Source organism: Amblyraja radiata, chromosome 1, assembly GCF_010909765.2.
Source record: "Amblyraja radiata isolate CabotCenter1 chromosome 1, sAmbRad1.1.pri, whole genome shotgun sequence".
Taxonomy (NCBI): Eukaryota; Metazoa; Chordata; class Chondrichthyes; order Rajiformes; family Rajidae; genus Amblyraja; species Amblyraja radiata.
In genome coordinates this window covers 89,858,774-89,874,508 of record NC_045956.1, presented here as the reverse complement: position 1 = coordinate 89,874,508, position 15,735 = coordinate 89,858,774, and the positions used below count along the sequence as shown (strand labels likewise).

The window sequence follows — 15,735 nt, the reverse complement described above, 5'->3', positions numbered from 1 at the left end:
GCAGTATAAGTGGAACAGCACTGGGAAATGTACATTAATCTTTGCCAAGACCATACCTAGGAGCTTTTAATTTTGGCACTGGCTTCCTGAAATTGAAAGTGTTTCATTGTCTGTCCTCCTATCGTTCATCTTGATGAAATCTGCATTGCACCAATTCTACATTTTATAAAATTCATCTTTAAAATAATTAATTATTTGATTATATCCCCTTTTATTTCCAATCTCATCACGTGATATTAATTACTTTAATTGATTCTCCCCCACAACTATCCCTTCTCACCTTTTTCATTGATTAAACCGTGTGATAAAGGTTACTGAACACTATTTGTAGGAACTAAATTGTCAGGTGTTTTATTGTCATATGTCCCAGATAGGACAATGAAATTCTTACTTGCTGCAGCACAACGGAATATGTAAACATAGTACACTGTGAACAATATGATAAACGTGTAGCTGTACCAATTGCTTTATACAGACATTACATGGTTGGTGTACATGCGAGTCTGGTCATCTAACATATTGTCATTGCTGCTGCTGCTGAGCGAGGGGTGGGGGGGGGGCAGAGAGGGGAGGGGGCAGAGAGGGAGGGGGAGCCCGGAGATGAAATCGGGGCCTTAACTGGAGCGGCCGAACTCGCGGTCCTCGGCTCGATGCCCGCCCGCCACCTCGCTCAGGGTCCTCGGGTCGACGCTCTCCGGTGGCCTCCCTCGAGTCCACGTCCGCCGCAGCCTCCCAAGCCCTGGTGCTGCTCTATGGCCTGGGTAGGTGCTGCCTATACCTTCTCCCCCTCAGCATCACTCCCTACCCCTTCCCCCTCCCTACCCCTCTTCCCCCCCCCCCCTCTCTGCCCCCCTTCCTCTCTGCCCCCCTCCCTCTCTAGGGAGTGGTGAGTATTGGGACCTATGGGTGAGTGGTAATTGCGTTCGGGAACCAGCCCTCCCCTGTGGCGCCACGTGCACCCCCCCACCCCTCAAACTCTACCCCCCTCCCTCTCTCAATCCCCCTCCCTCTCTACCCCCTCACCTCTCCCTCTCTACTACCCTCCATCTCTCTACCCCCCTCCCTCCCTCTCTAGCCGCGCCTGCGAATGAATAATATTAAGGGGGGGAAGGTTAGTGTGTGTGTGCGGGGGTGGTTAGTGTGTGTGATGCCGCAGGCTGCCCTCCCGCAACCATGTGTTGAAGGGATGGGACCCAACGGGTCCCCCTTGGTCTAGTATTCTATAAAAATAAAAACGCTTTAAAATACCAAAGAGTTATTTAAATTAATATACGATATAACAGGAGGGACACAATAAGTTGGAGTAACTCAGCGGGACAGAATGTATCTCTGGAGAGAAGGAATGGGTGACCTGAAACGTCACCCATTCCTTCTCTCCAGAGATGCTGCCTGTCCCGTTGAGTTACTCCAGCTTTTTATGTCTATCTTCGGTTAAAACCAGCATCTGCAGTTCCTTCCTACATATAACAGAAGGGTTCAGATTCCAATCGGATACATTTAAATGTTACTTTGGAATTTTGTTTTCTTTCAGCCTTAACTTTGGTTTCTTCTTTAATTAGGCAGCCCGCGTTGGCCGAATAGATGCCTTTGTGCAAAGCTTGGACAAGAACTTCATGGTTCCTGTGGGTGGCGCTATAGTTGCTGGTTTTGATGATATCTTCATACAAGAAATCAGCAAAATGTACCCAGGTAATTACAGTTATAATAATGAGAATTACTGCAAGGCCAGCTTTTATTTATTTCCAGATTGGTTGAGGAAATCCACTTTTGTAAATTCTCGTTAAGGCTCCTTGATCTCAATTTGATTTAGGGCTCTGAACATGGATTAAGTATATAATATATATTCAGAACTCATAAGATTGAGTTCAGAGTTCCTTGAGGAAATACATGTTTTACTGTTGTCTATTCTGATGAAATGAGCAACAACAAGAATACTTAAGTACTATTAAAAATTAATAATAATCATCGTAAATGGAAATGAAAAGGGTTTACGTTATTTTCATGTTGCCATTTAAAATAAAACTTTTAGCTCAGAATAAGTTTACCTTCTTTCCTGTTCCAAAGAACCCTTTGGAAGGCATGTTGGAAATTGTATGATGGAATGGCATTTAAAAAAAAAATTCATAGACATCTTATCAAATGTCCGTTCTGTTCTCCTGCTTTTTTTCTGTAACATCAGTGAGTAGTCCAAAGCAAATGAACAGTTCATTCTATTTTGTTTCTGTGTAGTCTCCACAATAATTATGGAGAGTGATTGGCAGAGCCCCACCCTGCTCTAAATTGTATTCTTATGTTTTAAGTTATGCCTTGAATATTGTACAATGGGCCCAATTATTCTCAAGTTATCCTACTGGTATTGATCCCACAACCATGCCTTTTACAAAAATGCCAGTCCTGATCTCTTAGTGATGTTGCTGCCATGGCTAGATGAGACCGTTTTATACATTTCATATGATTATTTTTTAAAACGTCTATGAAATGCATCTAATTTATGTAATTAATTTTAAATATTAATATTAATGGTTAAAAACCCACGCCTCCACCTAGAACACAAAGTGCTGCAGTAACTTTGTAGGTTTGGTATCTGTTGACAACTTGGATGGGCAACGTTTTGGGTTGGGGACCTTCTTGAGCCTGATGAAGGGTCCTGACCCAAAATGTCACCTATCTATGTTCTACAGAGATGCTGTTTGGCCCACGGTGTTACTCCAGCACTGTGTGTTCTACGCAAGGTTCCAGCATCTGCAGTTCCTTGTGTCTGCTCACCTCCACCTACCTTTGCCATCCGCCTTGGTGACCCATTCAAAGAAATGGTATAAAGCTGAGGGGCCAGATGTGAAGTATATTCCTCAGTTCAAGGTGATGAGGAACAGCTTCCGGATATGGTGCGTAGATCAGATACACCTACATCCAACACCCATGCATTCAATACTTCCACACTGCAGAATACAGATGAGCAGTCTGGATGAAGATAACATCTGGGTCTCTGGCCATCCAGATCAGCTTTAGATCAGCTGACTCTTACTAGAAGATGAATTTTGATTTTTATTGGTCTGGTCTGTGAAGCTTGTTGCCTCTACTGAAGTTCTGGTGATGAATACTTTCTGCCGTGTGCGGACAGGACGCCGATGGACGAGAAGCCGAAGCCAAGAAGCCGAAGCCAAGACACCGAACGGACATGACGTCGAAAAGCCAATATGCCGAACGAACATGATGTCGAACAGACATGATGCCAAACGGACATGACGTCGAAAAGCTGCTTAACGGACATGACGTCGAAAAGCCATGACGCTGAACGGACATGACGCCGAACAGATATGATCTCTATGGGAACGGGATTGGTCCGACACCTTGTCAGTCATCGACAAAGGTCAGCAATTGGTCCAGACCCCCGCGTCCATCACATCACTGGCAGGGGGAGACGGGATGGTGGCGGGGGGGGGGGGGGTGATTGAGCTTGCGTTTATAAAATGGTGACAGTGACTCCAAGCTACTGCGATTGCCACAGAGGCAGTGATGTGATAGACACGGGGGTCTGGACCAATCGCTGACCCTTGTTGATGACTGAAAAGATGTCGGACCAATCCCGTCCCCGGAGACGTACAAGGTGCACAATTTTACTATTTTAAAATGTAACAAGGTACAATTCCTGCAGCAAATATAGATTTTTAAAAGTGTTTCATACCTATTTATCATTTCGGCTTCATGTCCGTTCAGCATCATAAATTTTCAACTTCATGCCCGTTCAACGTCATTTCCTTTCGGCGTCGTGTCTTTTCGGCGTCATGTCCGTTCGGCGTCATGGCCTTTCGACGCGATGTCCGTTCCGCATCTTGGCTTCGGCTTCTCATCCTTCGGCGTCCCGTCCGGGTACCATTTTCTGCATGTTGTTTAGAAGCGGTTAAATTAAGCACAAAAAATATTTCCAATTAATATTCCTAGGCCGAGCTTCAGCTTCACCCTCAGTGGATACTCTCATAACCTTGCTGTCACTTGGTGTGAATGGATACAAGCGCCTCTTGAAAGAGAGAAAGGTGAGTTTATGGTGTCCCAGGACAGATGCCTACGTTGTCATTCCACTCTCTTTGATAACCAATTTGTTATTTCAGTGCCGTATATGGATGATCAACCTGTTATAAATTATTGCTTTTATTTTATTGTTTGCTCTGTTAAGGCATGGTTTCTACATTTGTGCAAATTAGCCAGAAAAAGCAGCCTACCAGAGGACTGGAAGAAATTCAGTCCAGCAGAGGAGGACAAGGGGCTTAATTAGGAAAGGGAAAATAGATTATGAAAGAAAACTGGCAGGGAACATAAAAACTGACTGCAAAAGTTTTTATAGATATGTGAAGAGAAAAAGATTAGTTAAAACAAAGGTAGGTCCCTTGCAGTCAGAAACAGGTGAATTGATCATGGGGAACAAGGACATGGCAGACCAATTGAATAATTACTTTGGTTCTGTCTTCACCAAGGAAGACATAAATAATCTGCCGGAAATAGCAGGGGACCAGGGGTCAAATGAGATGGAGGAGCTGAGTGAAATCCAGGTTAGCCGGGAAGTGGTGTTAGGTAAATTGAATGGATTAAAGGCCGATAAATCCCCAGGGCCAGATAGGCTGCATCCCAGAGTACTTAAGGAAGTAGCCCCAGAAATAGTGGATGCATTAGTGATAATTTTTCAAACCTCTTTAGATTCTGAAGTAGTTCCTGAGGATTGGAGGGTAGCTAATGTAACCCCACTTTTTAAAAAGGGAGGGAGAGAGAAAATGGGTAATTACAGACCAGTTAGTCTAACATCGGTAATGGGGAAACTGCTAGAATCAGTTATTAAAGATGGGATAGCAGCACATTTGGAAAGTGGTGAAATCATTGGACAAAGTCAGCATGGATTTATGAAAGGTAAATCATGTCTGACATAGAAACATAGAAACATAGAAATTAGGTGCAGGAGTAGGCCATTCGGCCCTTCGAGCCATTCAATATGATCATGGCTGATCATCCAACTCAGTATCCCGTACCTGCCTTCTCTCCATACCCTCTGATCCCCTTAGCCACAAGGGCCACATCTAACTCCCTCTTAAATATAGCCAATGAACTGGCCTCGACTACCCTCTGTGGCAGGGAGTTCCAGAGATTCACCACTCTCTGTGTGAAAAAAGTTCTTCTCATCTCAGTTTTAAAGGATTTCCCCCTTATCCTTAAGCTGTGACCCCTTGTCCTGGACTTCCCCAACATCGGGAGCAATCTTCTTGCATCTAGCCTGTCCAACCCCTTAAGAATTTTGTAAGTTTCTATAAGATCCCCTCTCAATCTCCTAAATTCTAGAGAGTATAAACCAAGTCTATCCAGTCTTTCTTCATAAGACAGTCCTGACATCCCAGGAATCAGTCTGGTGAACCTTCTCTGCACTCCCTCTATGGCAATAATGTCCTTCCTCAGATTTGGAGACCAAAACTGTACGCAATACTCCAGGTGTGGTCTCACCAAGACCCTGTACAACTGCAGTAGAACCTCCCTGCTCCTATACTCAAATCCTTTTGCTATGAAAGCTAACATACCATTCGCTTTCTTCACTGCCTGCTGCACCTGCATGCCCACTTTCAATGACTGGTGTACCATGACACCCAGGTCTCGCTGCATCTCCCCTTTTCCTAGTCGGCCACCATTTAGATAATAGTCTGCTTTCCTGTTTTTGCCACCAAAATGGATAACCTCACATTTACAATAATACAATAATACATAATACAAATTTTATTGTCATATGAGCCCCAGTGAGACTCAAACGAAATTTTGTTTCCACAGCCATACAAACAAAAACAATGTCCTACAGACATACACACAATTAAGTTCACACAAACATCCATCACAGTGAACCCACTGTGATGGAAGGCAAAAGTCTTTTCTCTCCCCTGCTCTCCATGTCTCTCCCGATGTCCAAGCCCCAGGCGGGCGATGATAAGTCCCACGGCCATTTTAGGCCGTGCCGGGCGATTTACGGCCCCGCTCCCGGTCTAGAAGTCTCGAAGTTGGAGCCCCCGGCGGGCGCTGTAATGTCCCACGGCCACGAAGCCGTGCCGGGTGATGTACTTCCCCGCTCCGGGTCGTTCCAACCCCGCGACACGGGCTGGAGAAGTCGCGTTGCGGGAGCTCTGGGAAGCGGTCTCTCTATCCCCCCGGACCCGCGAGCTCCCGATGTCCCAGTCCACCGGACCTGCGGCTGCGTTGCTGGAGCCTCCGAGCCCCAGGAGTCGAGTCGCAGCAGCGAGTCACCGCCGCTCCCCACGCGCCGAGGTCGGCCAGCCCCACGATGGTGAGTAGTCCGCACCTCCGCAGTCTCCCGAGCCCCCGGGTCGTTCAGGTTGGCGGCCGCTCCACGGTGCTAGGCCCCAACGACAACGGAGACCCGACAGGGAAAAGGTCGGGTCTCCCGAACAGGGAAGAGATTTCAAACAGTTTCCCCCCCCCCCCCGCCCCCCACATATACACATTTAAAAACCAGTATTAAAAAACACCAAACACTACATTTAACTAGACAAAAAATAAAAAAAAAGACAGACAGGCTGTAGGAGCCGCTGCAACGAGTCGCGCCGCCACCAGGATCCATTATACTGCATCAACATTATACTGCATCTGCCAAACATTTGCCCACTCACCCAGCCTATCCAAGTGACGAATGTTATAGAATTTTTCGAGGATGTAACTAGTAGAGAGGATAAGGGAGAACCAGTGGATGTGTTATATCTGGACTTTCAGAAGGCTTTCGACAAGGTCCCACATAAGAGATTAGTATACAAACTTAAAGCACACAGTATTGGGCGTTCAGTATTGATGTGGATAGAGAACTGGCTGGCAGACAGGAAGCAAAGAGTAGGAGTAAACGGGTCCTTTTCACAATGGCAGGCAGTGACTAGTGGGGTACCGCAAGGCTCAGTGCTGGGACCCCAGCTATTTACAATATATATTAATGATTTGGACGAGGGAATTGAATGCAACATCTCCAAGTTTGCGGATGACACGAAGCTGGGGGGCAGTGGTAGCTGTGAGGAAGATGCTAGGAGGCTGCAAGGTGACTTGGATAGGCTGGGTGAGTGGGCAAATGCATGGCAGATGCAGTATAATGTGGATAAATGTGAGGTTATCCACTTTGGTGGCAAAAACAGGAAAGTAGACTATTATCTGAATGGTGGCCGATTAGGAAAGGGGGAGATGCAACGAGACCTGGGTGTCATAGTACACCAGTCATTGAAAGTAGGCATGCAGGTGCAGCAGGCAGTGAAGAAAGCGAATGGTATGTTAGCATTCATAGCAAAAGGATTTGAGTATAGGAGCAGGGAGGTTCTACTGCAGTTGTACAGGGTCTTGGTGAGACCACACCCGGAGTATTGCGTACAGTTTTGGTCTCCTAATCTGAGGAAAGACATTCTTGCCATAGAGGGAGTACAGAGAAGGTTCACCAGACTGATTCCTGGGATGTCAGGACTTTCATATGAAGAAAGACTGGATAGACTCGGCTTGTACTCGCTAGAATTTAGAAGATTGAGGGGGGATCTTATAGAAACTTACAAAACTCTTAAGGGGTTGGACAGGCTAGATGCAGGAAGATTGTTCCCGATGTTGGGGAAGTCCAGAACAAGGGGTCACAGTTTAAGGATAAGGGGGATATCTTTTAGGACCGAGATGAGGAAAACATTTTTCACACAGAGAGTGGTGAATCTCTGGAATTCTCTGCCACAGAAGGTAGTTGAAGCCAGTTTATTGGCTATATTTAAGAGGGAGGTAGATGTGGCCCTTGTGGCTAAAGGGATCAGGGGGTATGGAGAGAAGGCAGGTACAGGATACTGAGTTGGATGATCAGCCATGATCATATTGAATGGCGGTGCAGGCTCGACGGACCGAATGGCCTACTCCTGCACCTATTTTCTATGTATGTTTTGGGTGATATATTTTGCAAGGATCGACAAGTTATTATTTCATTTTGAGGTTAGAGGTGTACAATATCTGAGGTTCGATCTTTTCCAATGTTGCCCATTAACTGGTTAGTTCAACATCCCTGAGGTGCACTCTGCCTGTCAAAGGAGGCTCCTGAATCCTATTGGGTGGTATTGTGAACCAAGGAGAGCAAGGTGCAGTGAGGCTTCATCTTCCCGAGGATTCCAAGGCGGCACCTCTCCATTGTTTTTTTATCTTTACTGAATGAATTTAAAGTTGAGGGGATCAAATACTACATTTCTGAGTTTGCTGGTGACATAACGTGGCCGTCCGAAGGGGGGGTGCGATGGGTGTGGTCGAACCCCCTTTTTTTGCCCAGAGTTAAAAAAATCCAGAGATAAAAAAAATAAATTGGAGTGCAATCAGTGTTTCCACTTTGAAGAAATTTACACTAAATTCGGGAAATTCTCGTTCCGGCCCACGGGATGATTTGGGAAAAAAATATTTGCAGCCATCCGCGCCTGTGCAGTTGGGGGGAAACTGATGACGCAGTAGCGACGCAAAATGACGCCTTCTCTCCACGCCAGCGCAGTGGGCGGGATCAGATCGCCACCATTTTTACTGCATCGCCTCGACGCCCCGGGCTTAGTTTGGGTGAGTGGAGCTGTGGAATATTGCGTTGCGGGGAGGGGGAATCTGTTTGTTTTATATCGGGGGTGTTAAACTACCTGCGAAGGGTCCAATCCGACCCGCGGGATGATTTGGGAAAAGAAAGGATTGAAGTGGAGAAGGAGGGATTGGGGCGGGAGGAGGGAAGAGGGGGGTGGAGGTGAGAGGGGAGTTCGGTCTACACTCACTGCATCCCTGTGAAAAGTTAGAGATGGTGATTGGATCTGGAAGGGGACCAATACATCTGTAAATAACACTGGAAAGACATCTTTCCATTTGCACAATTGATTTTATTGTATTAATTTTAATATATTAACTAGACTGAGTGGGACCCGTTGGGTCCCATGTTCACACGGGAGGGCTGGTCCCCCAACGCAATATTCCACCTCTCCACCAATTCCAATATTGGTGGCCTGTCGGGGAGGGGCTTTCTGGAGCGCTGGTATGGATGTTGTGGGCTGAAGGGACTGCTCTCCAGAGGGCTAGTATGGACATTGTGGGCCAAATGGATTCTTGGGGTGGCAGCTCAGTCCCTCAAGCCTGATGTGCTGGCAGCTCATTCACGGGCTGGTGGGCTGGCAGTTGACTCACAGCTATTCCTTGAAATTCCATTTCAAGCGCGGTGCAAGGCAACCAAATTCAAATCCATTTTCCTATCATTTCAAGCAGGGTGCAAGGCCACCAAATTCAGGTGCAGTTTGCTACCACTTCAAGCAGGGTGCAAGGCCACCGAATTCAAGTGCAGTTTCCGACCACTTCAAGCAGGGTGCAAGGCCATCAAATTCAAGTGCAGTTTCATACCACTTCAAGCAGGGTATGCAAGGCCACCAAATTCAAATGCAGTTTCATACCACCAAGCAGGGTGCAAGGCCACCAAATTCAAGTGCAGTTTCATACCACTTCAAGCAGGGTGCAAGGCCACCAAATTCAAATGCAGTTTCATACCATTTCAAGCAGGGTGAAACCACCATAAAACCACTCAAAATACCACACTCACAATTCAGTAGACATTCAGTGTGTTCAGTTGATTCACAGCTCAGACGGAGTCGTGACCTCTCCCTCCCCCATCATGCAGAGACTGAGCCACACCCACACTTCCGGATTTTATAATCCCTCCCGCCTCTCACCGGAAATGGTGTGGCCTTCATGGCGTGATTGACAAGAGAGAGATTCTCAACATTTTTTAAACACTAATAACACTCATATTTTTCATTGATGGGAAGAATCCTCTGCACCTGATGAGCAGAGGGGGACTGAGCAAGATGGCCAAAAATCACAGCCATAAGTGGTGGCGTTTTATTTAAAATCAATATACAGTGCAAACAGGAAATTGTCAAGTTTAGACCACCAACCATTTGCAGTGCTTTTTACTTCAATCCAAACCCCCACCAACCATTTGCAGTGCTTTTTACTTCAACCCAATCCCCCACCAACCATTTGCAGTGCTTTTTACTTCAACCCAAACCCCCACCAACCATTTGCAGTGCTTTTTACTTCAACCCAAAATGCCACCAACCATTTGCAGTGCTTTTTACCTCAACCCAAACCCCCACCAACCATTTGCAGTGCTTTTTACTTCAACCCAAAACGCCACCAACCATTTGCAGTCTTTTTACTTCAACCCAAGCCCCACCAACCATTTGCAATGCTTTTACTTCAACTCAAGCCCCACCAACCATTTGCAGTGCTTTTACTTCAACCCAACCACATTTTTATTTTCAAACCACTTTAAGGGCACTCAAGGTCAGTAAAACCACACTCACAGTGTAGTAGACATGAGTTCAGTGTTATTCACAGCTCAGACTGAGAGACGTGACTCTCTCACTTCCCCCATCTTGCAAAGACTGACTGAGGCACAACATTTCCGGGTTGTATAGTCCCTCCCCCTCCCACCAGCAGGGGCGGCAGAGAGAATGTCAACATTTTAAAAACATTAATAACTTTTTTATGTTTCATCGATGGGAAAAATCCTCTTGTCCTGCGCAGCGGAGGGGGACTCTGAGTAAGCTGGTCAAAAATCACAGCCGTTTTTTCTAAAATCATGAAACAGAAAAACAGGAAGTGGTCAAGATCTTACTTTTAGTAATATAGATGTTTAAAATCCATGCATTGAAGGAAGAATATTTTACAGCCCATCTGTGGTCCCTAACCCCAACCGGTCTTCACCCGCAGGACAGCATACGTCAGTGTGTTACAGGGCGCACAACATGATGAGACACCCAGATGTCGCCCCTGGATTTTGAACATTCCAAAATCCAGGGGCGACAGGGAGTCTCCGTGCGTCAATACATGCCAAGCATCACGCTGCGTCATGACCCGACCACGACGTGACAACCACTTTTCAGGCTGTCGCCGAAAATGTCGCTCATGTGGGACAGTCCTTTCATGCTGCGAAACTTGAGGACAATGTTTTCGAAGTCGGCGTCAGCGGCAAACTTAATCCTGGCCAGGTTCTCGATCACCTCGACCTCGGGTCCACAGTGCTCGAAGGAACTGTCCAAGCCCGAGCAGGCTCGGGAGAAGCGGCAGCTGAGGTCGGTGTGCGAGGGCCGTAATCCGCCTTCACCAACCCGCCGCTTGAGCGGCTCCTTGGGGCGACCGGCTGCTGCTTCTCGTGGCGCAGCTGGCACGGTTACTTGTGCACCCTGGGATGCTGCTGGCGTGGCGACTGGTGCTTCCTGGGATCCTACTGGAGTGGTTACTTGTGCACCCTTGGGTGCTGCTGGTGTAGTTACTTGTTCACCATGGGGTGTTGCTGGCGAGGGTGCTGTTTCTCCCTGGAGTGCTGCTGGTGTGGTTACTTGTGCACCCTGGGGTTCTGCAACCTCTGTACCCGCTGCTAATTCTCCCCCTTCCAACATTGCTGCTCCCGTTGCCGGCCCCTGCTGCTTGTCGCCCCGGCCGTTAGAGCCGGGCAGCAGCCGCCGTTCCCCGCACGAACTCGCACTTCTGCCGGTACATGACCAGCGAGTCGGGCTTGAGCTGCCTCTTGGAGCTGGAGCGACGCACAATGTCAGGCGGAAGCCCCAGCTGCCCGCTGTGCTGGGGGCTGCCGGAGGCCATGTAAGTCTTCGTGTTGCTGCTGGCCTCGCTGCCGCCGCTGCTGCCTTCCTCAGAGGCAGAGCTGTCCAAACCATTGGGCTCCACTTTGCACCCCCTCGCCGTCTGGCTCTTCAAGTACTTGGCCTTGTTGACATCCAGTCTATCCACGGCACTCTGCCTGTCCCCCTCCATTTGACTGTGGAGGTAGCCCGGACCTTTGGTCAGGAGCCTGAGCAGCAGAGAGACGCTCACCTCGGGCAGCATGCTTACAGTGGGCGCGATCTCGCTCGGCATGTTGTTGGCTGGATCAAAATCCAGCCAACGAGGACAAACACGTTTTCACATCAGCGAAGAAGCAAAGACCAGGACTTCCATGAGCAATGACAGGCTGTCTCAAATCGCATTAATCCACATTCACTTTGACTTTGCCCATAACTAGGTCAAAGTGGTGACTAGGTTTGTGCAGTTACATTTTGGAAAATGGAACTGGAAAACATGAATCATGGCTAAATGGCAATATATGGCGGCCTGCCACGAGTGTCCGTCGCCTGCATCACTACACCAGGACTTCCATGAGCAATGACAGGCTGTCTGCACTCGCCTTAATGCACATTCACTATGACTTTGCCCATGACTTGGACAAAGTGATGACTAGGTTTGCACAATTACATTCTCGGAAAATTGAACTGGAAAATGTGATTTATGTCTGCCAAGAGTATTGCCAAAGTCTGTGAGAGGAACCCTGAACTGTCTGTTAATCCCCTCACACTTTGGGAGCCCAAACAGGGCACTGCAAGAGAGGTAAAGGTCGGGCCACCTACATCAGTGTACTAGCTGCGGAATCTCACAGACCTTGGACAGTGTAAACAAACTGAGGACTGCCATTAAAGATAAAGTCACACTTTGGAAGACCAAACAGGGCACTGCAAGAAGAGGTAGAAGTAGGGCCACCTACATCAGTGTACTGCGGAACGACACATGCTTTGACAAACTGAGGACTGCCATGCTAGATAAACTGGTCTGAGGTGCTATATTCGTGGAACCAGGGATGGCATATAGGCTAAGGCCAATTAATCCCCTTGCATTAGTAGAAGTAGTGGTAAATGGCAATATACATTCAGGAGCACCTGAATGATATTGCAGCATCATGCCTAAGTGCTAAGTGACAGTGAACTAAGAACTCATTGCAGTCATGCTAGTCAGCATGGCTCAACAATAGTAACACTGGGTGATTTTTAAAAATTGTACATACCATGCTACTCACCTTTATGTGACATTTACCAGGAGCACCTGAATGATTATGCAGCATCATGCCAGCATGTTTGATTGTTTGGTAAACTATATGATGAATTGTGAAATTTATGTTATGTTATATATTTTTATATGTTATGGAATCAAAATCAAGAATTATAAATTCACTTTTCAAAATTGGTTTCACAATTCAGTAGTACTGATTTTCATTATTCCATACTGATATTTGAGAATACATGAGGTTGCATCAAAATACTGATTTTCAAAAATCCAGTTTCTGTGTAGTACGTTCTATTGCATTTATGTGAGAAATACCGATTTCCCCAACAAAATACAGATTTTCAGCCATCAAAATATGAAACTTGGCAGCTGCAATTATTCACAATCACATTATGTTTGAGAATTCAAAATGTGATTTGTGATCTTGTTTATGAGTCGTCATGGAACTAGAATTTGTTATAATAGTATGACAGTAAAATAGGAGTTTGAAAGTGGTCAAAATAATGTAAATGCACCATTTAGTTTGCCTTCAATTTTCATGATGCAAATTGTATTCACATCACTATTCCATGTTGAAATTGATGTGATGTGTTGTTAGGTCAGGAGGACCATTAAAGGTGCACTGCACACACTAACACAGTCTAACAGTAACAGGCAATCAAATCAACAGACAAAACATTTGCTAAAAAAAGGTTTTCTTTACTGCAAAAACGTACAGTATTTTATTTGCCGCTTTTGCATGCTCCTTTATAACATTTTACATAATATTTTACAACAGTACAACTTGATTATTAAAACAAGGACAATTCTTGATTTAAAATAATGTGTACAACAATGACCCCAATCATCCCATTCCACCCACTCATTGCTCTTGACTCAACCAAAATTATTCCTGAAATATTGGTCATAAATTTGGTACAAAATGCTCCAAAATAAGGCTCAGAATGCACCAGAGAGCATCTAAAACCCCAGAGCTTCCAGGGCCCTTAAGTGGGCACTGGACCCCAGCTGCTTTACACATAGTCACCTCATTTCAGGGCACCATAATGTTTGGGACACAGTAATGTCATGTAAATGAAAGTAGTCACGTTTAATATTTCGTTGCATATTCTTTGCATGCAATGACGACTTGAAGTCTGCGATTCATGGACATCGCCAGTTGCTCTGTGTCTTCTCTGGTGATGTTCTGCCAGGTCTGTATTGCAGCCATCTTTAGCTTATGCTTGTTTTGGGGGCTCGCCCCCTTCAGTTTTCTCTTCAGCATTGGGTTCAGATCGAGTGATTGACTTGGCCACTCAAGAATTTACCATTTTTAGCTTTGTAAAACTCATTTGTAGCTTTAGCAGTATGTTTGGGATCATTGTCTTGCTGTAGAATGAACTGCCGGCCAATGTGTTTTGAGGCATTTGTTTAAACTTGAGCAGATAGGATGTGTCAAAGCACTTCAGAATTAATTATGCTACTACCATCAGCAGTTGTGTCATCAATGAAGATAAGTGAGCCAGTACCTTCAACAACCATACATGCCCAGGCAATACCACCCCCACCACCGTGTTTCACAGATGAGGTGGTATGCTTTGGATCTTGGGCAGTTCCTTCTCTCCTCCATACTTTGCTCTTGCCACCACTCTGATACAAGTTAATTTTAATTCCATTTGTCCACAAGTCCTTTCTGCAGAACTGCAGTTGCTCTTTTAAGTACTTCTTGGTAAACTGTAACCCTGCCATCCTATTTTTGCGGCTAACCAGTGGTTAGCGTCTTGCAGTGTAGCCTCTGTATTTCTGTTCATGAAGTCTTCTGAGGACAGTGGTCATTGACAAATCCACACCTGACTCCTTAAGAGTGTTTCTGATCTGACAGACAGGTGTTTGGGGATTTTTCTTTATTTAAGAGAGAATTCTTCTGTCATCAGCTGTGGAGGTCTTCCTTGGCCTGCCAGTCCTTTTGCGATTAGTAAGCTCACCAGTGCTCTCTTTCTTCTTAATGATGTTTCAAACTGTTGATTTTGGTAAGCCTAAGGTTTAGCTGATGTCTCTAACAGTTTTATCCTTGTTTCTCAGTCTCATAATGGCTTCTTTGACTTTCATTGGCACAACTTTGGTCCTCATGTTGATAAACAGCAATAAAAGTTTCCAAAGGTGATGGAAAGACTGGAGTAAAGACTAGGTTCAGAGGGCTCTCATATCTGCATTAAGGAGGCAATTATTACACACCTGAGCAATTACAAACACCTGTGTAGCCATGTGTGCAAGCATTCAGGTGAGTCGGGATATGGGGAGAAGGAAGGACGAGGTACTGATTGTGGATGATCAGCCATGATCACATTGAATGGCGGTGCTGGCTCGAAGGGCCGAATAGCCTACTCCTGCACCTATTGTCTATTGTCTATTGCCCTGAAATGGGGGGACTATGTATAAACACTGCTGTAATTTCTACATGGTGAAACGAAAATGTATAAAAATTGCCTTTATTAAAATCTGACAATGTGCACTTTAACCACGTGATTTTGTTTCTATTACAAATCTCAAATTGTGGAGTACAGAGGCAAATAAATAAATGATGGGCATTTGTCCCAAACATTATGGAGGGCACTGTACATATAATCATTGAGGAAAGCCATGACAAGGATGTTTGCATGCTTACATTCCTTACCTATTTTTCTTGCGTAGGAGGGTCAAAGGGTCTTTCCTCTATTCCTGAGATGAGAAAATTAAGCGTTGCATTGCCGTATAAACAAAATTTGACTGCATTATATTTTGTCAACTGTCTCTGTTATTAGCAGTGAAAAGCAGAAGTTGAAAACTTAGCCAGAACAACAACAGAGATTTTCCCGTCATGAATTG

General features: G+C 45.7%; 1 protein-coding gene across 2 annotated transcripts in view; it reads left to right on the top strand.

Moving 5' to 3' along the window:
• sepsecs (Sep (O-phosphoserine) tRNA:Sec (selenocysteine) tRNA synthase) overlaps positions 1 to 15,735 on the top strand; it is an 88,752-nt gene that overhangs the window by 44,189 nt on the left and 28,828 nt on the right. The window contains exons 9-10 of one of the 2 annotated variants that reach the window (XM_033026430.1): positions 1,560 to 1,689; positions 3,943 to 4,034. The exons of the other annotated variant lie outside the window; for it this stretch is intronic. Coding sequence (XP_032882321.1) covers positions 1,560 to 1,689; positions 3,943 to 4,034 — 222 coding nt within the window. The remainder of the gene's footprint in view (positions 1 to 1,559; positions 1,690 to 3,942; positions 4,035 to 15,735) is intronic. 2 annotated transcript variants of the gene reach the window in all.